Consider the following 22,940-nt stretch of genomic DNA (forward strand, 5'->3'; position numbering starts at 1 on the left):
TATGCTGGTTTGATCTATGGAGTCCTTTATTTGGGTTGTAAAATTGTATGTAAACCCAGTGGTGTTCCCAGCATAGTCTGTGTGAACAAAATGAAGGTATTGCCACAGAGCAGAAACTGACTACAAGAAAATGAAGGTGGGGATAAATACTCAAGTTTTCATGCCAAAAAGATAACACTGGTTAACAGCCTCCATCCCAGACTACAGAAGTGCTGAGATGAGCTGGCAGGTGGCAAGATTTGATGGTAGCACAAAATCACTTAGGTTTGTCAACCAAGAAAAACAATCATCAGGGAGACATAAATGAGACAACGTGAATGAAAGTGCATCAGAAAGACTTTAACATGACATTGGAGGGAATTCTGTTAATAGATCTCGCAGGATTCTATATTAACGTGCTCTAAAAAGAGTTCTCAATGAACAATACATGGGCATGCTTTCTCTGTATTTCAGCGTCATAAGAAATGCAAATTAAAAATTCCCAAGGATTGAGATGGACTATAATGTAGGAGACACAAAAGTCTGTTTTAGAAATTGATAGGTCATCTGAAGTAATAATGGGGTTTAATTGGAATTTCTCAGCTGTAGACTGGAAAGAATTGGCCTTAATGGTTAATAAAAACGGTCATAAGAGCAAACAAATGTATGACTGAATGGAAATGGCCTAACAGGAAAGATCTAAGAAGGTGGAAATGTCAGAACTAAATGTGTGAGCAAAATACCTACCTCAAAAAGTTGACATCATGAGCTCTTTTGGTTTCAGACTAGATGTTCACATGTTTAATGAAGACATCCAGAGTAAGTTCCAAACAGCTACTTAGAAATATTTTTACATCTCCAGAAATACAAATCTGCACGTGTGAGTGCAGCTGATATTTGGGTAAACAGAATTCCCCTTCAAGGGTCATGACTGCTGTGTTCAATTAGCCAGTGGTTCATGTAGTCTATATAGGGTCTCTGGCAATTGATAACATTATCTTCTCCAGAGAAAAAAAGCCCTGCATTACTAGGTGGTCACAGAATAAATTGCTTCTGCAAAAACTGCTTTCCTAGACGTAAGATCTAGAAGCTCAATCTGAACCCAGTGCATTAGAACTGGGGGGTCGGGGTTGGGGCTGTGTCGATAAGGTGATCTCCAGAACTCCCTTACAATCTCTTTTTTTCAGCATGTGCATCAGAGCTGAGTAAACCTAACTGGATCTGTGGAGCATGACTGCTCTCACTCAGGTATTAAGCATCACATTTGATGATCATCAAATTCATTTGACAGCAAATTTTTCATTACCTAGGCTGCCTCTGATGCTTAAGCCAGAGAGAACCCAATGCTTGGATCTTGCTGTTCTACTTCCCCTCTTACAAATAGCACAAGTTAAGCTTGAGTAAGGAGAGGAAATACAAGATGTATAGTAAGGTTTACAAATTGTAGAATAATGCTGGAAAGCAATTCCAAAGTCAAGTAGTAGTGGTGACCTGACTGTATGCTTCAGATATTTCTGAATAATGCTTATAAGGGAGTGCAAAGTTAGTGATTCATGCAAAACATTTAATCTGCGTAGCATTTCTAGTAGTTACCTGTAATTATCCAGACCAGAAGACCATTAGACAACAGGGAGCTGGAGACCCGCATAACGGTTAACCTGAATATGCCCAGGCCTGTGCAGCACTGTGCTGTCCCTGTGTGGTGCTGCACTTACCCACTGGCTGCAGGGTAAACTTGGCCAGGTAACAGGAGCTTGCCGACAGCTGCCGCTTGGTGCCAGCAGCTATGCCACTTGCGTGTCCTTGCCTTTATCTGAAAGTGCAGCAAGAAGTTCTCCTGTGAACATCCTTTCTGCTTGATGGTAGAAATGATGAACAGAGTTGTTTTGTTTCAAGAAAATCCTGTAATAGCTCAAATGACCAAAATGGGGTGACCCTTCCAGAGGCAAGATCTGCATGTGAATTGGAGACCTGTTCAGTGCTGCATAGCTCAGGGATCTGAAGGGATGTAGGACCATCTGTGCTACCCTCTCTTTATAGTGCTAGCTTTAGCAAATGGCATTTTAAGCAATACTCCACAGAATACGAGCAACTTCGTTACTACTATAACAAACCAGCACCTCCTAGTGCATAATAAACATTGCCTAATGAAATGGCAAATCTTTCAGTCTCTCTTGCTTTTCCTGCTCATTTTGTTAAAAAAAAACAACAACAAAAAAGGGTAAAATATAAACTAAGCAAGGCCAGATCAATTACATCAAAAGTGAACTGAGGACATGGAGAAATTTGTCTAGAAAACATACAGTGCTAAAAAGATGGCAGTTTCATTCTACAGATTGCTTAAATACTCAAAAGACCACCTCAATATAATGCAGAATATATAACCAAGTGATTACAGTTCCTGATAGGTCATAACATTTCTGCTATGTGCTTTGAATATGTAGGAGATAGCCTACTAGTGATGTAAACACTGGAGATGTGTTGCCTTGGAACATTTGCATATCTGTTCTCCAAGGGCTTGTTGTGGCTCCTCCTGAGTCTGTTCTTCCTGGGCCTGCCTACCCGTTTTCTATATCTGGTAATGCCTCAGCTCTGAAGTCATTAAAAAGGTCCATTTTCATCGTGTGGCTCATTTTTCCTCTGTTGTCATCTTCCTTTTGAACAAACTGCTTTTATATGGATTATGATAACTTTGGATTATGGAACTTTGCCTATCCACGCTACCTAATTAGATGATGCCCACTAGAATAAAATTTCAGTTAATTTCAATGAAATTCAGATAATTTCAATAAAAATCTCAAGCTGCCATTTTAAATAACGTTCAAATACTCTTAGCAGTATGCTACTGATCTGGAGCACATTCTGTTGTGTATGTAGGGTTTTTTTGACACAAATGTTAAACTGTACTTAAAAAGTTGGCCCAGGTACGGTAATCAGTCTCGGGAGCTTGTGAGAAGGTTCCTTCTTAACCTACCTATGCATAAAAGTAGCTACTTATGGTAGAAATATTTTCAAAGTAGTATATAAATTATACCAAATAATCTAAACTTCCTTTTAAAGCCTTCATGTACCTTAATGGTAGGAAAAAGGAGATGCATAAGAAACTGAAAATGCATTTCCATTTATTCAGGAATGGCCTTATGTCCAGTTACTAACTTGTTGCTAGTGGATTTTTGTAAAGCGTAAATTGAATAGGGTGTTACCTGGCTGCTCTGGGGCTGAGTCTGTCTGTTTTCTGAGTGCTGTGCAGAGGAGGGAGGCTAGTAGGTATCAAGTGAAGTGGTCCTTGCAGCCTTCCTCAGGTAGCTGACCTACCCATCACTACAAATATGTGCTTCTCAACACACTTACTTTAGAGAGCTATTGGGCTCCCTCTTCTCAAATACTCTTCTTTCTTTTTTAGTATGGCTGGGAAAACACAGCCTGTATTACGTTATAAACTAATTAGGACTCACTCTTTTCTCTATCAAAAATACCCTTGAGTGTTCAGTTTGCTTGCTCCGTATCAGTACTTCAAAAGACACTTGTTCCAAGTGCTGTGATAATCAGTTCCCAGAGACATCAAGCCCAGTTTCTCCTTGCTCTGAAATAAGAAGAGGCGTTTTGAAATGTGCTGTTTAAAAAGCTATGTATAAGCAATGAACTGGAACAAAATGCTCCTTGCTTCTATTTCAAATTGCTTTGAAAATTCGTAACAATCTCTACTGCTATGTATGTATAGATGAGAGGGGAGACGAAGTGCCTGTGTCCAAGAGGCCCCACTCAGAGGTTCTTGTGCCAATGGCATAACTAAAACCTACTCTGACAAGGATTATTTGTGGGACGCAAAACTAATTCTGGGGCCTAAAATGGCTGCAAGAGTGAAATAGGAGATCTCAGTGCTAATACGGAGTTGCTGAAGACCTATTACAGTGCACATAACTTCAGAATTAATTTACTGCTTTAGGAATTATCTGAAGTTGCATTTTTTTATAAATAACATTTACAAAAGGTAGCTATATAGTACAGGAGGATATCTGGATTTCCCTTTGTTTGGCAGAGGTAATAGTCTTCTCACTAACAGGTATCCTTTTATACCATGCAAAAAGCCCTACATCCTTTCCAGTCATCATGGTTTTTAGGAGTACTTCCTCGTGGGATTACTTTCTATGCCAGCCAGGCTTGAAGATGTGTGAACACTTTTTGGGTGGTGTGTTATAAAGTCTAGTTTGGCCTTAACGGTAATTAATTCCCAGTGACACTTTCAAGTTCAGTGGAAGCCAACCAGTGGAACAAGGACAACACGTTGAAAATCTGTACTCAGAAGTATTTGAACACTAAAAAAACCTCAGAAGTAATTAAACCCAACTTATAATGGCAATTATTTACTATTCTCTTTTTCCTAATGGAGTAAGGGAGAAACACTACGAGAAGGAGTATCTTGTGTGAAAATGAGAGGCATAAAGATGGGAGTGCATGAGCGCAGCTCAGTCATGCACCAAGTCAGAACAGTAGTTTCCTCTGGCCTCAGTGATGCTTAAGGCACTAGCAAAGAGCATATATCATGTACCACTTCAGATACATACGGAGAATTATAATCTTGAGGTATTTAAAGAAGAAAAGCCCAAATACATCATCCCTGGAAAGATCTTACTTGTGTAACATTGTGATGGGTTGAGCTGTTAGCAGAAATAGCCATAATGCCTGTGTTAAACAGCGTGACAGCAGTTGACTGGAGCTCAGCACCTCCGGGTTTCTGTTCTGGCAGGTCTCCTCCCCCTCAAGCTGAAAATAGGGAGAGAAAGATGACATCTGAGTGGTGGTGATTCAGACAAGTGTTTACCACTTCATTCAAATGCATATGCACAAAATGAGTGTGACTTTCCACCTCCACCACAGTTGCTCTTCTTACTGTGCAGGTTTGCTCATCAAGCCACAGAGATTTACAAAAGAAATTGCTTGTAAACTGTTATATTAGTCACAGAAATCAGGAAAAACATTTCTTACATCTTTGCCTCCTTGTAGCCTCCCCCTGTAAGAGCTAGAGGTCTCAGCAGCTTTCCTAGGGGACAGGGATCTCTACTAATGGGACAGTGGGAGCTGGCCCAGGGCACATGTTAGTGCCTCTGGAACACAGACCCACACTTCAAGAGCAGTGTTAAATTTTGCCTGTAGGCTACCCTGAAAAGGAACTACTTGAGTGGAGAATTTCTGGTTCACATCTGGTCTGTCCCTTGGTGATGGTCACGCCTTGCTGTCATCCCACAGGGACAAGTAGGGCTGCAGGGTTTGAGACAGCTGGAGTCAGCAGCTTGGCAGCAGGCAAAGCAGAAGGCAACACACGTCCAAACAGAAAATATGTTGCTTTTAAGGGAAAGAAGAAAAACTGTGGAAAACAGAACCAGTGACTTTGGAGAAGTGAGAATGAAAAGGAGCAATAAGGGGCTGGTGAAAACCTGAGCGTGAGCTAACAGCAGTCTAGTTGCATTGCAATGCAGAGACAACAGTCAGTCTGGGGTGACTTTTACCATACTGAAGTTCTTGCTTACAAAAGATAAGCTTTCATCTTTGTAACAATTTTGCATTTTATTATCATGGTGTTTGAAATCTAGAATTAAGTGCCAGGATCTAGCACGGTTTTGCACGTAACTATAGAGCCAAGAAGAGTATTGAGTGTTGGGCTCCGAACTGTATCTCCGGTATTAGTCTCATTAATGAGTCATTGCCGTGGTAGTAGAGAAATTGAGATTACTAGGCTATCAATAGGTATTTACTTCTCTTAGTCATAGCAATGACTCACTAGCAATGTAAATGTTTTCTATTCATTCCCTCTTGTATGTGGTTTTCCATTTACCTGTCACTATGACGTTGTGAGTGGTTCATCATAACATTTTCTATTGTATGACTCAGTAGAACAAAAGACAATAGGACAAAAATCTGTTTGTGTCATTTGCATCCAGATTTTTTGTTTAATTGTAGTTAAAATGACTTTTGATTCCTTTGGTTTAAAGGAAGACCAGTGAAGATAATTTATCCAATTTCATTTAAAATCCTCTGTAGCAAAAGTGTGTCCTATATTCAATAAGATAAAACATACTTTGACGTCACATGATATCCTAGCTTTTGTAACTTAACCGTGCCTATAGTTAATATATCTTCTTAACCTAAAGGTTATTTTATTATGATAACCGTTTGGAATTCTGAAACAAATCTCATTTTCCTACATTATTTCCTCCTTTAAGAACAAATACTGCTTTGATTTTTCAGTGTAGTGTATGGATTCTCTTCAGCTTATAAAAGCATTTACAATAAAGAATGATGCAAACTAAATACTGTAAATGTCTATAAAATTCAGACCACAAATTGGGTCCATCAGGCTGAATGCCATCATCTAAGACATGGAAAATATTTTTGAAGTTTGTACTTTTTTGATCTTTCAAGGAACTGAAGGTTAATTTAGATGGCAAGAGAAGTCAAACTTCTTTGTTACCAGATGAGACCTCATTATTGGGATGGAGTAATGAGATAAAATATTAATATGTTTTTAATGGTCTTGATACACAGCTAAAGTGTTCCATTGCACTCAGATGAACAAACTGCGGGTTATCCTCTGCAACTGAAAATCAATTATTTGCAGAATAAGGAAGAGCTCTCTTCCACAATTAGTTTGTAATTACGTAAGACCATAAAATATTAAATGCTGGAGATACCTTTTTGATATTTTGAAAAAATATCTTACATAAGAACTGCAAGTTTGTTAAACAGATTGTGGTTTATTTGCCCCTCTTTTTAAGTAAAAGAGTAATTTAAAATTATTTTATTTTGATTGAACTGCTAGATATCCTGCTGGAATATTGAAGATAACTATTGATCCCACTGAAAATGCACATAGACCGTACCTTAGCATATGGATGCCTCTGGGTAACAAACCCAGAAATACAAGCCTTGTTGATATCAGGCCATCTACTTAGGGGTTTGCAATTTGACGCTGTGGTAACTCCCGTTCTGGACAATTAGTTTAGTCTTTCCACATAAAAAAAAGAATATAAGATCCTATTTGGGGCTGCTACTTAAGAAATGTAATATAACAAGTTGAGTATGCTAATGCCCTGTAAATTCCAAAAGGGCATTATTTCAAATTTCAAAATTATTGAAATGACAAATTACTCAGAATTTAACGTTTGAGTTTTGATGTCTTACAAAAAAGCCCAATGAGTAATGTTCTAAGAAAACATTCACAAACAAAACCTTTGTTAAATAGAACTTCAGGATGCTTGAGAGTGCTTCTTCACATTGCTTCTAGTGTATACAGAAGCTGAGACTGAGACTGTGGAAAAACAGACAAGCAGAGTTCAGGCAAGTGATAGTAACGTAGTAGAAGGTTTATAGGAAGAAATAAACCAGTATCTTTTATTAGACTAACCAATACAATTTTGAAAAAAACCCAAACCATAAGCTTTTGGGGGTCTGATGCTTTCTGTCTGACATGGTTTGTACACTCTAGCGTAAGAGGCAGCACTGCAAATACAGGTATTTGTGCTCAACAGCCACAAACCCACCTGCTTCTTCTAGCAATCTGTAAGAACAATTTACTAACCAACATTAGGCTCAATCCCAGAAACAAGTGCTTCACAAAGTAACTGGACCTGGAAATTGTGCCTGGTGTAACTTAGGCAGTTTTTCCTTTCTTGGCTGTCACCCAGGAACTTTCCCACTTAAATTTGGACAAGCCTCTAAACTGGGCAAGGCTGAGCGAAGGGAACTGGAGAGATACACTGGGTGTCCAGAGGCTTGATTCAGAAACAGAAGGGGGTTGTTTCTTTTGAATTATCCAAAAGTTTACCTGGGTCTTTTTCCCAAACTTTATCAGTTGGTCTAATAAAACACATTGTTTCCCCATGCAAATCTACCTGTTCATATTCACAGACAATCAGGACTATGAAGACACTTGCCCAAATGCCACTTTGTTTCTCACTCACCTGATTTTCAATAGGTAAATCCCTGCATTGATTTTGGAACATGCACAAACTGATGATGTTGCTGCTGAGATTGATTGCTTTTCCTCAGAACCTCCTGCTAGCCCTGGAAGGAGAGCACAAGTGTGTGTGGTAATGGGCACAGCTTGCCTGAGCCCTGCCCTGGAGGTGTTTAGTTACCTGGGTGTTCTGTGATCTGCTTGGGGGCTTGGGGCACAGTCCAAAGAGCTGACCCTGAGTCTGTGTTTGTTTTGGAAAGGGTAGAGTTTCTCATCAGATGATGACAGAAATAGGTCACCCAGGTCATGAGGGGCCAGGTTGGAGGAGCTGAAAGATGAGCGAAGACACTGGTTCCCTGCCAGTGCAGGTGTTGCTACATTTGTTTGTTGTTAGTGACACACGGGATTTTCCATGTGTTCATCCTAAGATGAAGGTACATTCTCTGCACCCACAGGCTGTGCAGTGCCTGGAAGAGTTTGGCTCAGGCTTGTAGAAAGGATTATGGCTACAAGGCTCAGACTAAAACACCCTACTTTATTTATACTTTTTTCAGCATAGCTTTTCCTATTGTCCTCTGCCAGCTGGGAAGGCCAGTGGACAGGGAGGGACTCCGGAGTGAATCACAGGCAGCTGTTCAAGGCGGCATGAATTCAAGCCATTTACTGAACCATCATGGAACCCGGTCCTTCCAACTGGAGTGTAGGTGATGGCTGGGAAGCACTGCTGAACAGTGATTTGGGAATGACTTCAAGTGTTCAGCCGAAATGTTGTCACGCTCCCTTAGCGACATGTTGCTGCAGCTTGTAAGTTTGCAGGGGACAGATTTTTCTTTTGAGAAAACGTAGTGTCATTCCAACACTGTTGCTTTGATTTCAGACAAGGCTTTTATAGTTTATCTATTTTTCTCTTCTCTGGCGTTCTCCCTGCTTGGGTGTTAGCTCAGGCCAGCCCCCTTACCACAGCGGGGACTTCCTTCCTGCTCCCAGTAACCTGGAAGGCAGCACTACCTCAGCCTGGTGGGGGAAGGTCCCTTCTGTGCATTGACAATGATTATTTTTTCCTCTCGGTTTTCCCCAAATTTTTGCAATTCCAGAAGGTTCCCTAGATACGAGGGGTTTAAGCCAGAGCCTGCCACAGCTTGCACTTAGCCCTTGGAGATGCAGAAAAGACCCCGATGGCGTAACCCACAGGGAAAATCTTCAGAAAAACGACTGCACTAACCCCGTGGCCTAGTTAAGGTGTGCCCCTCGAGCGGGGCCCGGGGTGAGGGGTGGCACAGCGCTGTTCGCGCACCCCGAGGGCGGGCGGCACGGGGCGCCCTGAGGGGCTGAGGGAGGCCCGCACGCTCCCTCAGGCTGCCCGCGCGGCGCGTGTCTCCGGGCGGGGCGCGGAGAGAAAGCCAATCGGAAGGCGCCGTCGTCTCCTGGGTGGGCGGTGGCGCGGGTTTCTGCACCAATCAGGAGAGACGAGGGGGGGGAGCGGAGAGAGGAGGAGGGCTTGGGCTCGCGCTCGCAGTGCCGGGGGCGGGGGAGGGGGGCGCGGCGGTGGCCCGCGCGGCGGGCTGTGGGCGGGGCTGAAGGCGGGGCGGTGGCGGGCCCCGCGGCGGGGCGGCGGCGGCGGCGGGTAAACACGGCGGCGGGGCTGCGGGGAGCGCGCGCCGCTGGGCCATGGCGGCTTCTCCCGTGGAGGTGTTCGGGCTGCCGGGCGAGGAGGTGAGGCCTGTGACCGCCCCCCTCGCGCTTCCCCCTTCTCTTCTCCGCGGAAGGAGGGCGGCGGCTTCCCCGCGGGGCCGGGCCGGGCCGGGCGGGTCTTCCCTCAGGGCGGGTGTTTTTTGCGGGCCCGCCGCGGTCTGGTGTGGCGGCGGGAATGAGGCGGGCTGAGGTGAGGCGGGGTCCCGGCCGGCCGGGGAGCGGGGCAGCTCCCCTCAGCCCTGGCGGCGGGGAGCTGGCGGCTGCCCTGTCGCCTAGCACCGGCACTTCTGTCTCTAGGCTGCTTTCCGAAAGCCCTGCGAGCCTCCCCGGCAGACGGAGCGACGCGTCTGTGGGGCAACTTCCTCGTGACGGAGCTGGAGGGGCGAAGCGGGATTCTTTTCCCTCCGCTCCCTCCCCCAGCCCTGAAGAATAAAGTCTTTGTTTCAGGCTTTGTCACAGACAGTATGCACACCGCTGAAGCGATGCGTGGATTAAAATTGTGCAAAAGGTAGTTCGCGGCCTGAGCGACGGTGCTTTTCTCTGCGTTGCCATTAGTGAGAGTTATGAAATCTTGTGTGCGTTTTGGTGGGTTTTGGTTGGTTTTTTTGGTTGTTTCTTTTTTTTTTTTTTTCCCCCCAGTAAACTCGTGGGTGACTGAAAGTGACTTCGTACTATGGAGACTTCTGTCGTGAAGTCGTAGTTCCTGAGCACGTGGGTCTGGAAGGTGGCGGATACTGATGTACCTTTTACAGTGCTCAAGTGGTAGACTTGAGGCTTTTGCATTGCAACTGCGGCTTGTGCACAGGGCAGAATACTGGTGGAATAGTTAACTTTCATCAAGAAGAAAGAAGGTTACTTGTTTTTTTTTAGTTGCAGGTACAGGAAGACTAAAAGCTGTATCCATCTGAAAGCTGGTTGATGACCTGTGTGAAATGTCAGTAATGTTGTCTTTGAGCCAACAGGATATTTACCAAGACTGTCTTTGATCAGCTCTTTTTGTGTCCAGGCAGTGATGATCTCTTGTGTCAAAACACAGTTGTTGTGTCCTTAGCAGGAATTCACTTTCTGAATAAATGATGAAGTATTATTCCTGGTCTGTTACCACAGCTCTCTTTCTCAAGTTGTGCTTCACTTCTGGAGAAGTAACTATAAAGGTCTCAAATGCTTTTTTTTTTTTTTTTTTTCTTCTTCATCTTAATATCTGAATTGCATAGGAGTTCTAATAAAAAATTAGCACAGCATGCTGCAAGGGTTGCATAGCACTTCCCATTGCAAGATTCTGTTTTCAGTTGATAGTAACTTCTTGCGGCAATCTGGTTGGTCTAAATCATTCAATGCCTCAGGCTCTGTATTTTAATTTTTAGTCAGTTTATATTTTTATATTTATATTATTTATATTTATATTAAAAATATATTTTATTTTTAGTCAGGGGGGAATATTTTGAAATCTAGTCAAAATGGAACAATTCTCATTTTCCCTTGATCCTTTGGAACATGTTCCTTTGGAACAGCAAGGGGGAATGGGAAGAAAGTTGGAGTATGTAACAAATGTATCAGATCCAACTTTTTCTGTATTTCAAAAGCTTAGCCAAATTTCAAGTTACAGATTGAAAAATGCAGTTTATGATCAGTCTTTGATATTCAGTTGGTGCTTTTTAATTCATATGTAAAGAACTTGCTCAGTGTTCTTCATGGTTTTCATGTGTAATTCTGCATGCACAGATGACAAAATGCTGCCAGCTGCTTTTGCCTAGGGTGCTAGAACAGAAACTAGGGTTCTGCCTCTTTAGATTGGGTTTTGGTTATTTTTTGGTCTTATCAGAATTTTAATCTGGAAGATTGCATACACAGAGTCACTACAAAAACACAAAGTCAGAAACTAAATTGTATTGAAAGTAGCATCAAGGAGTTTTCTGTAAAAGCCTTCCTCGCCCTCCTCTCATGGGTTTTTCGTAGTCTGTCTGCACATGGCAGCTTCTGTAGGGCTGCTCTGTGACCCATTCTGCAAGATGGATTTGCTTGGGGTATGAATTGTAATTGTCTGGTAAAAGCAGTGTTAGCTGCAAAACCTCTTTACTTGTTGCAGCTATTGCATATCATTATATTGTAAATATAAAAACTAAATAAGGAAGGTGAGGAAAAGTTGGTCTAATTGTTGAGGCAGTTGAATGGAGTATTAGAGTATGGATTCCCCCCCCCCCCCAAATATATTTATGCTGGATTTTTTGGTTAATGGTGTATTAGTCACTTAGACTTATTAAAGGATTGCTATTATGATGATCCTGACACATAAAAAAAAAAAAAAAAAAAAAAAAAAAAAAGCTGGGATGCAAAGGAAGCTGTAGCTGAGGTTATTGTGTATACAGTGTGTTACTGTATGTGTTATATTTAGGTATCTGAATTTTTGTGCTTGAATGTAGCAGGTGCAGTTGTCCTTTATTACTCTGGTTCAGTTTTTCTTCTGTAATATGGATATTGTATCCTTCTGTCACCCATAGGACTTTGTACAACTTAGTTGGATATTGAAATAATGAGCACTAGAAAAGTCAATAGGGAAGACTTAATAATTCTGTATTCAGAGTGGGGTCTTAGCAGTGTGTGGAAAATGAGGTCTGGGGTCATATGCTGAAAAATGAAGATAGGGTGAAAATATTAAATAGTAAGCAAAATTGGTATTGCTCACATAGTAAGGTGTCTGTCTTTTGGAAAGAAATAGTTTATGATCCTATTATCAGACGTTCTAACAGGATGAATATGCAATAGCAAGCTAAAATGAATATAATTAGGAACAATATTAGACTAAAAATGTTGATCATATTTCTGAATGTCTTTAACTGTCAATTATTTTACATTGCAGGATAGTATATAGAAAAAAGGCAAATAAGCAGATGATACACCTTGCCACAGTTGATCTCAATGTAGAAAAATAAAGAGCTCTGATATTTTTTTTTTTTAAAGAATTATTTTTTATCCTCTCATTAGGTGTTTTTTGAAGAGGCAAAAGTATACTTACCACCTCCAGGTCAGACTTTCTCTCACAGTGCTCGTTGCCTCAGGCTGCTTAAAAAAAAAAAAAACAAACAGGAGCATTAACTGCTGCAGACTTTGTCTGGAGTGGGTAACTGTGCCTGTTGTTGCATACTTGGGATATGTCTGCCTTTTGAATATAGTTGCAAATGTTGGTTCAGATGCACAGGCACAGCCTGACACAACTGCTGCTGCTGCTTTTCTTTGTCATAGCAGTGGTAGCTTTGCCAGTGCTCTTAAATGTGCTTGTTGAGGTGGGATGCCTATAGCTACAGGGTTTTTAGCTGAGGGACTCTATAATATAAAACTTTCAGGTTGCTAAGATTTAGATTTCAGAAGATGAAATGCTTTAAGCAAGCATTTTCTGACGCTGAGCTATTAGCTTCTAGTGGCTGTGTTTTTGTGACAGTTGACTGCAGTACAAAATACAGCATTTTCTAACACTTATTGTGGAATGATCTTTCAAAGGCTGAAGGAGGAATTATTTTGAAGGATCTGTCCAGAATGACAATGTACTTATTTCTGTTTTCTATGAAAATACCTGCTTGCATTGTAGGGCTTTGGAATGGCATTTAATATAAAATGATGCTGCTTGTCTGTGTACATGTATTTCATAGCCAGTTTAATTAAAAAATTTCCATATGTCAGAGTTCTTCCAGTCCCAGCCTGAATTAAGAACTTTGCTTAGCTCTTTTTGTATTGCCTAAATAACATGCTAAGTTAGCTAGCCTTTTTGATCTTTTGAGTCTATTATGTTTGATGTGTTTCTGGGATCAAAACTAGTAATGGCAACTTCTCACAAGCAAAAATACACTTCCCACTTGCACGTGTCTGCCATTTCAGGTTTCTCAGTCACTTGAGAGCTATCCTATGTAGAACAAGTGTTATTGTTTTCTGCAGGTCACACAGGATTTCCCATAAGCATATGGTATTTCATTCTGGAAAGATTTAGCGATATCCTAAAGGAATATAAAAATAATATTACTGGAGTAGTTGTTCATGGTTATTTGGCTTGCTGCTGGTGAACTGAATGTCTTGGATATGTGGTTTGTCTTCTCTACTGCACGCCTTACCCCACAACCCTTCTCATATTGCTGATTGCTTTTGAGACTGGCATGGAGTAGTCTTCCTCTGTATTGCTTCTGATGAAAACAGGAATTTTTTTCGGCTCATTTGCGCCTGAGCTTGAGGCAGCTCAGTGCTTCGGTTCCTGTTCAGACCCTGTGCACCTCTGTACTGGACGTCTGCTCCATCTGACTCTGGGGCACTTAGGCTGGAGGGAGGGAAGGGAAGGCAAAGATATGCATGCCTCTGCTTCAGAAATGCTCTGCACTTAAGCTAGAATCCAGTGTATTTGTAGTAGTTTACACTTGTAAAAATGCTTTTTGGGGTTTTGGTTTATTGTTGTTGTTGGTTTAGGGGTTTTGGCTTTTTTTTTCTAACAGCAATATAACTTGTGTGCATCTGGTGGTTTCCAGAAACTATCTTATGTACCTGGGTTTGTTTTGTTTTGTTTCTTAAAACCTTTCTTTCAAACTGAACAAACACTGGCTGTAACTGTTGTGGTGTTGGGTTGCACATGTTGAAAAGGGGTTTGGTGGTTGTTGGGTTTTTTGGTTTGGGGTTTTTTGTGTTGTGTCTTCTGGTGTTTTTTTTAAAAGTAAAATTTTGTTGGCAAATGGGTAGTTCTGTTAGTGGACTCCTGTCTTGTTGAATCTTTTTCCTTAATTTGCGATTGAACAGAAGTGTTAAATAGAATCTGCAGGAACAGCCTGCATTTCTTGAAGGAGAAACTTCCTTATTTATGAACGCAAAATGCTCCTGTGGTACAATTAATGGTTAAGTTCTTTTAGTGAGTTAGTAAGACTGAACTGTAACCGTCAGGTGGAAGTTAATGACTTTCATTATGTTTACAAGATTGATTAATGTAGTTCTATAATAGGAGTCTACCTGAATTGAAAACTTGATTTGAGAGAATTTCTTCTAAGGGAAATGGTTCAGCTCTGTTCATTGACACAGAGGGGAAAGAGAGTGCTCTCTGTGTTGTGCAGGAACGGTCATAGACAGCAAAGTCTCCTTCCTGCTTTGTACCTCCTGGTGAAATGAACTGGTGATGCTAACAAAAGTTAGTATCATTTAGAGGTCACTTAATATACACATTGGCCTAACTTGCAAGGTCTGAATATTGCAGGAACTACTTTTCTTCAGCTAAGGCTCACCATTCTGTGGGAAATTCTTTCAAACAAGATGGTAAGTTTTAACAAACTCATTGGACCTATTCCTCATGCTGTTAGCTTTGTATCTGTCTCCTGCTGGAATTGCTGAAGCTGAATATAGCATATATAAGTGTATTTAGTTAGCCTGATCTTATAATTGTTTTGGGAGTGTTTTGTTTAGGAGCTAAGGAATTTTATTTATAATTCTTCTGTGATATATGAGGAAGATCTGTTATTAAATAGTGTTTTTTAATTTAGGCAGGTGAAGAATGTCAATACCTTCTGGACTGCTTAAGGGAAAACATTCTGGGTTGACCTCAGTGTAGGCAATGGAAGAGCCAAATCCTTAATTATGCAGACTGAAAGGTTTCTTTGAGATAAGATGACTGCTTATCGCTCCAGTAAATGCCACTAAGGAATATATTTTTGTTGTGAAACTCTCAAACATAACTTTTATGGTTATTAATGATCTCAAGAAAAAAACAAACAAACAATAACCAAACCTTTAATGCAATCTGAAACAAGTAAAGTGCTCTTGGATGGGAGATACAGGTTAGGAAACATGCTAAGATAGGATTTTTTTTTTTTAAACTTACAGAAACACAGCAGTTAATCTACTAAAATGGGCAGATGCAATGAGCTATCTGTTCAACTGGAATATGTAGTCACTTTAGCTGTAAGTAATCTTTCAGCATCGTTTCCAAGCTGCTCCTAGGCTTCAGAGCCTTTTATGTGAATATGTCTGTCTTTAATCAACTGTACTTAAAGTACAAGTTACTAGTAGGGTAAAGCTGGGTACCTTGTGTAAGATGTCTCGGAGATTTGAGAAGCATGATATAAAAGAAACTATACGTTCATGATGTGTATCTCTTATGCTAGTAATTACTCTTTAACAGGCTTAGTGCACTTTAATTTGGCTTTAGTGCACTTCTGCCCACGCAAGTGTCCTAATGTTTCTCTCTGTTTATAGCTGTTCCTTAATGAGGTCAGCAGTCTGTGTAGGTGTGTGCTGCACAACACTCTATAGTAATTGATAATACCTGTTTGGTGTGTTGTGTTTTTTTTTTTCCCCTTCCCTTCTGCCGTTCTGGACCTCAGTACATGGGATGGCAAGGATCACTCTACAGGGGATGTAGAATATGTTCAGCCTGTTGAACATCCATCCCTTCTTTTTTATGCTCTTTTCACGGGGCCAGGCTATTTACTAGTTTCAGTTTTGAACTTCCAAACTATGTTTATTTCAGTTTGCCTTATCTGCACTTACCCAAATCTGATTTTTCTGTTCTCTTTCACTATATGCAGACATGGTATGAAGCTTAAGAAAGCCTTAATATATAATTCCTGATATTACTAGAATCTTAAAAGGTGATGCTGCTGTCCTGTTTTATTGTTGTAATATCCTTTGATGCTCTTTTCTTGGCTTGATTTAGTGGTGGCTGATTCTTGACCTATCTAGCTGGAACAAAAGAATAACAGGATGTTATTGCCTAGAGCAATTGTTTACTAAAAAGCGTGTTCTCTGTTGGACTGCTCAGACATTTTTATATTGGCTTCCTCAAAAAAAGCTGTCTAGTAGTCCAGCAGATACTACCATTTTATGTTTTACGTTAATTTAACCATCCTGGTTTTGGTGTTTCCTTCTGTCCTGCGTGAATCTTTTCTGTATAAGTATATTAAAAAAGCAAACCCAAAATTTGAAGCAAAGATTAAAATAGGAAAGCCAATAAAAATAATTTTCAAATAGTGATCAAATAAGTACTCTGAAAAACTCTTCTCCTAGTTAAAAAACTTTATCTTCTATTGCTATACAATTAATTTAACTGGATTTTGTATGTATTGTACACATGTCAAACTGCTTTTTCTGTGTGGTGGTTGTTTATCTGCATCTTACTTCAATCCCAAACCTGCTGTAGGGTTGGGATGTGTGCAAACTGAGAAATGGATTGTAACTTGCTGAAAACTCCTGTAAAATCGTTTGGACTTGAAGTGTTTACATTAACATCAGAGAGTGCCTTTATAGCCACTGAGTTATCTAATAGCATGTTATGTGTGGTTTTTTTCTTACTGCTTCAAGTGAAGGAGAAAAGTTGGTAGTATAATATGTTCATAGTTGAGTTATTGGATGTTGTTACATTAATGACTGGAAAAGGTAAAAGCCTCTTGCTGGTGTAACATTATAGTGTTTCAATGCCCCAAATGAAAGAATTTGAGCTTTTTCCCCTGCCCTCCCCTGACTTGGGTATAGGCAGCAGCTAAAACTTCTAAAGTGACAAGTTACAACTCTTTGTTGTGATCTTATTGTGAATCTTAACACATATAGTTTGTGTAGGAAATATTTTATTATTTATAGTCCATGGAATTAGCACCATGCTTCAACTGTACACATGCATGGGCTCACACTCAAAGCCTGCATCCTACCTTTGGGGATCTTCAGATGAGGATCACACTTCATCATCATTCTCTGGTTTATTCAGTATTTTGTACTACAGTAATCACTATGTCACCATTTCTAGATTTGTGCCTTCGTTCTCACCCTTTCATCCTGCATATGCTTTTTCTTGTGTCTTCTGCTCTGTCTTGGGCTTCCACAACTAAAGGAGGAGTCAGTCTTGCAATTGTCATCAGCATTATTTTCCTACCATGTGAATTTGGGAAGGATGAGGGTGAGAATGGACAGTGTTAATACTTGTCCTTTATAGTCATTGAGTATAAACAGCTGTAACCCAGGCAAGACTGTTCAATTCTGATAAACTGAGCAAGTTTTAAACTTAAAAGTGTGAGATTGCTTTCCAAACACAATCCATTTACAGAAGTGCTGCTTTATTTGTTTGACTCCTGCATTGCTGTATAGAGTACACATTTTAAAGACAATGCCTGCCATCCTGCGATACTTAGAGGTTACTGTGACACAGAAATCCTTTTTATGTATCCCTGTTAAAATAGTTTTAAAGTTATTGATTGATTACATATCAGCTCAGAAACCTTCTATTTCATTGTCTTATGTACTATCCCTTAGTCAATAGATTCATTGTTACAGACTGTGAACATGGCATGTCTTTGCAGACCCAGCTATTTTGACCAGTTATATCTTGAACATGTACTTCAAAATATACTGATAGGAATAACAATAGAATAATGATAAAACCTGGAAGTTCATAATAAGGTAACTAACTTGCTGATTCAGCTCTGTAAAGGATGTTTTGTCTGACTTAATCAGACGAAGAATTTTTGGATAGTTCAGTCTTTGTAATATGTGGTAGCATTATCCTCCTCATATGTCCCACCCCTTAGCTTTAAAAATATATAACCCCCCCAAAATAATTTATCCTTGAATTTGTTAGGAGCAGACTAATGTAAACGGTGTCATTTGGACTTCATTTGTATGCAGCCACTCCAGGCTGATGCAGTAGTTTAACAAATACTTCTTTTCCCACGCTGTTTTTTTACCAGATTCATATTGGGGTACATGTATTCTCAGAGGGAACAGTTTAACAGTTCACAGTTTTAACGGTGAAATGGTCTGCTTGTATTTTATATATGATGCTGTGTTGTGAGCTGTTTTTGTGTGACCCCTTCAAGTTTATGTGGGTAGGCATTTACGGCCAGGAAGGGACTCTTGAGGAGATAAACTGGTCTGAGAGAGCAGTTTTCTAGATGAGCTGCAGTGCTGCTAGACATAGCTGGTGTGTACCTGGCTACTGACTAGGTGCCTATCCCTTTCCATGCCACCAGCACCACTGGAAGCACCACAGTGGTGGAAGAGAATAGCAAGACAAGATTGAGAGTGTCTGCAGTCAATGTAGAACAGGTACAGGCTGTAGCCTGTGTGTTCTTGGACCATGAGAACACCCTCAGGTTGTAGCTGCCTGTGGATCTACAGAAGGATCTCCTGAGCACTGTGAATGAAGAAGAAAAGGTTCAAAATGGCCTTTGACCCAATTAAATTTTGGTTTTAAACCTATTCCCTTTGGATGCGAGAATAGAGTAGCTGATGCTTTGGCCCTGTGCAGAGCTTGCATAGCCTAATTTTTGGCTGCATGAAATGAACTTCAGATAGTCCTAGAATTCTTTGGCTGTTCATCGCTTTCTGGGATCAGTGTGTTTGGGGCAGCTTTTGTGAGCTGTGGCAGTTGTTCCTTAGCAATTCTGTCATCGGTGAGAGGGGAAAAAAGGTCATATGGTCACAGTGCAGACCTGTATCCTGTGAGCAGGCCTCTGCCTCTTCCAGGATGTGTGAGGTTGGAGCAAAATGGGTCTGCCTGGTGTAAAGCGTTTCTGACTGTCTGTGGATTGAGCTGTCTGTATTTCTGCTGGTCTGCCTTGCTCACTAGTGTGACCAGAGACTCTCATAATTAAGTATTGCCCTTGCACATTAGTGTGTTTTTTTTCCTGAAGTTTCTAGCCTTTATAGCTTGGAAAAGGAAGAAGTGGACCTTTCAGTATCACCTATCGGTTTAAAAAAACACACAAAAAGGGGTGTGGTGAGTTTTTGTGGGGTGAGAGTGGTTAGTGGAAAAAGTGAAACAGGAGATCTGTGGGGAAAATTCTTGTGAATAATTCAGAGTTGGTTTTTTCTTAATTTTTTGTTATCTAGAAGGATATTTCTACATGGCAGTTCATAAGCAGATGTCAGTTTGCTTATTTGTTCTGCTGGCCTATCTAAAATCCTGTAGCTGTCCTAGTTTGCCACTGACCCCAAACAAACAATACTTTGTCTTTCAACAAGGCATGTTTAAATCAACCTCCAGCATGCCAGCCTCAGGTCTGCAGCTTCTAGTTTCCTGAGATCATGTACAAACCAACTTACCTGAACGCTGTTTTACAGAAAGACAAATTCAGATCTCTATTATGATACAAGGAAACCAACCAAGTGGTGAAGCCAGCTTTAAAATCTGAGTAGTGTGGATCCAATTTCTGGGATATCCCCCGCGTGGACTACATTGATACCCTGTTAAGCTTGGCCCTGAGTTGCCCATGGCCAAGAGCATCTCATTGTCTTTACTTTACTCATGCTCGAATAGCTGAGAAGCACTTGTGTCTAAGCTGCTAAATGCAGATTCAAGAAGAGGTGTTTGTCTTTTAGGGTAGTGTATCCTACATCAGCATATTTTTCTGAGAAGGAAATGGGGAGATTGTTTCTTGAGCTGGTTTCTGTCAGTTAGGTCCCATGTTCTGTAACTGAGGACCCTGCTTTGTTGGGAGAGGGTCATGGTACACCGAGTGAAGTGCAGAAGTGCTCAGTGAGAGCACAAATGCACACATAGACTTGCTGATGTTGTTTGCTACTGAAGGCAAGTAATTGACAGAGATAAATAGGATGCTGTTTTGAAATGTTAAAAGGGTGACTATTTTAGGATATTTGTGATATATAAAAATACTGACAAATGGCTCTTCTTAATTTGATGCCACCATAGTATTATACTTATTCTTTCATAAATCTGGTGAGTTCTTTTGCTGTCATAAAACATATTGGTAACGTTATGTGCCCTAATGCCTGGTCATTCATGACTATGAATTTTGAAAGCGTAGGACACCTACTGGTGGTCAGTGCTGAGTGAAGTTTGTTATGTCTTTTTTTTTTTTTTTTTCTTTACTTCCCCGCCCCCCCCCCCCCCCGAACTATTAGATTTCCTACTAGGAGACAATTTTCTTTGAGGTGGAGGTGGAAGATAGACTTTTGATCTAGTTGGAATTGTCTTGGCCAGTTGACTATTTTGTCAGTAAGTGGAGATTGTAGATGTTCATCTTGGTCCCCTGGCAATCAGCTCTAACTGTAGAGGGTAGGAGAAACTTGTTTGATGGGTTTTTTTGGGTTTATTTTTATTTAGTGGTTTGGTTTCAATTTTACCTTGCTAGCCAGTACTCTCTGCCTCAGGATTAGCATGCAATTCTCTGTTAGCTTTACGAAACCCTCCAATTAGTATTGATTAGGGAGTCCAACCCTGTGGCTATATAGAGGATGATAAAACAGACTTTCAGAGTGCTTTCTACAGTCTTCTGAAAGCACTTTCAATCATATGTGGAATTCAGGAAGGCCCCAGAGACAACATCTGCTGCTTCACCCATTGCTCTTGGTATCTGTTTAACTCTTTAACCACCTAGTTTGGATCAGCTTTCCTCACAAGTCTCTCTGACTAGCTGTTGCCTACAAACAGTCCTTCATCTGCAAAGCTTTTTGCTTTCCAGAGAAACAGTGCTTATTTGTCTTCTTCCTCTGACATGGTCACAGCTGTTGGGATTTTTTCCTCCTCTTGAATTCAGTAGCTTATCAGATGAGCCATGTAAGGCTCTGCACAGCTATATTAATTAACAGGAGGAGTGCAATCACTGATGTCACTTCTGTGAAGCAGTAATCTGGATAATGTGTAACTGAAACAGCGTTTTGGTTTTTGAAATCTCATACCTTGCTGACAAGTCATTTCAGAAATGCTGCTATTTTGAGCACGGCCTCTCCGTGCTGCAAAATAAAAATAGATGCAAGAATTCTTTATTCTTCCCTTTTCCCAGAGTTCTTTACTTCTTTATTAATCTGTTCTGGTTTACACCCCATTCATTTCCCTCAGGAAAGAAAATTTATGGTCAGTCTTCTTTCCTACTCTCTGATGAATGCCAAGATACCATTAGGTGAAAACTTGATTGGTCCATATGCATTTGTCTGAGTGGCAACCCATTCCTTGCATCCTAACAGATCATGTGCACCAGAAAATGTGATGCTGTTGAGAGCATGTTCTCACAAAAGTCCTTGCCTACTCTGTACAAAAGATGGCTTAGAATTGCCTGCTGAGAAACGGGAACTGCTCATGGAAACTGTTCCCAGATGCTCGCCTTCCTGTGAGCAGTTGGGAGCGTTAGCAATCATGGGCTCTGTGAATTGTGGCAATAGCAGCTTGCCCTTATCACTGCCCTAGGAGAAGACCTTCGTGTGTGCTGTGCAGTACATAGGTACTGCATCCAGTCTGATACAAGTGTATTGCAAGGCTTGCCAGGGGAAGGTGGTGACTGCCACTGCCAGAACAGTTTGGAATTTGGGAAAGAAGGCTGGCTGGAACAGTTGTATGCTAGGTTAATAATCCTGCCCTGTGGGGTTAAAACACCCAAACTCAAACCAAAATCCCATACTTTTAGAATGCTGAGAAACAAACAAACAAAATAATTGTTTTTTAAAAAAACAACCCAAACCCTACTCTAGTGACTTACCCGCTTTTTCTGGATTCTGTGTCTACCATCATATGTGGGTACAGTGGTGGTAAGACTTTAAAAGGGTTAATGGTAGAATAAATTGGCTATTGAAACTTCGAGCTGTTTCTGTCAAAGTAAGTGCATTACTTAAGTCTATAGTTCTCACTGTAAGTTCAAAATTATGCCATTAATTGCTTGTAGCTTTGTGTATAAAAAATAGATCTGAAAAATAAATCTGAACACCTCTTGAGTTATTGTTATTTTGTATTTTAGGAGAACACACGAATTGTCAGGGTGAAAGTTATAGCTGGAATTGGCCTGGCCAAGAAGGATATCTTAGGAGCCAGGTAAGAATATATGTTGTCAATATATTAAGGCACAACTGCTTCTTTATTTTCTTGCCATCGCTGTTTCAGTAAATCCTGCTGTTCCTCTTTCCAAAAACATGAGAAATGTTTTAACTGGTAACCTTGTAAAATTATCAGAGGCTATATAAACATGAAGATACCCGTTTTCTTACCCAAGAGTCACCTGGATAAATGTGCATTGGCAAAGCAATGTGTGGGGAGGTTTAGTTCTCTGCATGGTAAAATAGTTCTGCCATGGAGGATAGATACATGTATATATTTTACTTCAGGTCAACTACAGCTAAAATAACAAGAGTACAATTATAATCAAAATTCTCATCTGTGCTTTAAAGACTTGGAATGAACACAACACTAAACATGGGTAGCAACAAGACTATTTCCACTCAAATTATATGCAGAAGAACAGCATCCACCAGTTCTATAGATGTGGGAAATGCATGCCAGTGGCTGCAGGCTCTGGGTATGTACAAATTTAAAAGTTAACAATCCATGTAAGGGAAGAAACAAATCAAGTGGCTTAACGTT

The 22,940-nt window shown here is 40.6% G+C and overlaps 1 protein-coding gene across 1 annotated transcript in view; it reads left to right on the plus strand.

Annotated features, from left to right (window-relative positions):
• The first annotated feature begins 9,498 nt into the window (after window positions 1–9,498).
• The window catches only part of NEDD4 (NEDD4 E3 ubiquitin protein ligase), a 61,805-nt gene continuing 48,363 nt past the window's right edge, over window positions 9,499–22,940 (plus strand). The window contains exons 1-2 of the mRNA XM_080396572.1: window positions 9,499–9,646; window positions 22,321–22,394. Coding sequence (XP_080252698.1) covers window positions 9,602–9,646; window positions 22,321–22,394 — 119 coding nt within the window. The 5' untranslated portion in view covers window positions 9,499–9,601. The remainder of the gene's footprint in view (window positions 9,647–22,320; window positions 22,395–22,940) is intronic.

The sequence above is a fragment of the Falco punctatus genome (genome assembly GCF_963210335.1).
Source record: "Falco punctatus genome assembly, chromosome: 7".
In the NCBI taxonomy this organism is placed as follows: Eukaryota; Metazoa; Chordata; class Aves; order Falconiformes; family Falconidae; genus Falco; species Falco punctatus.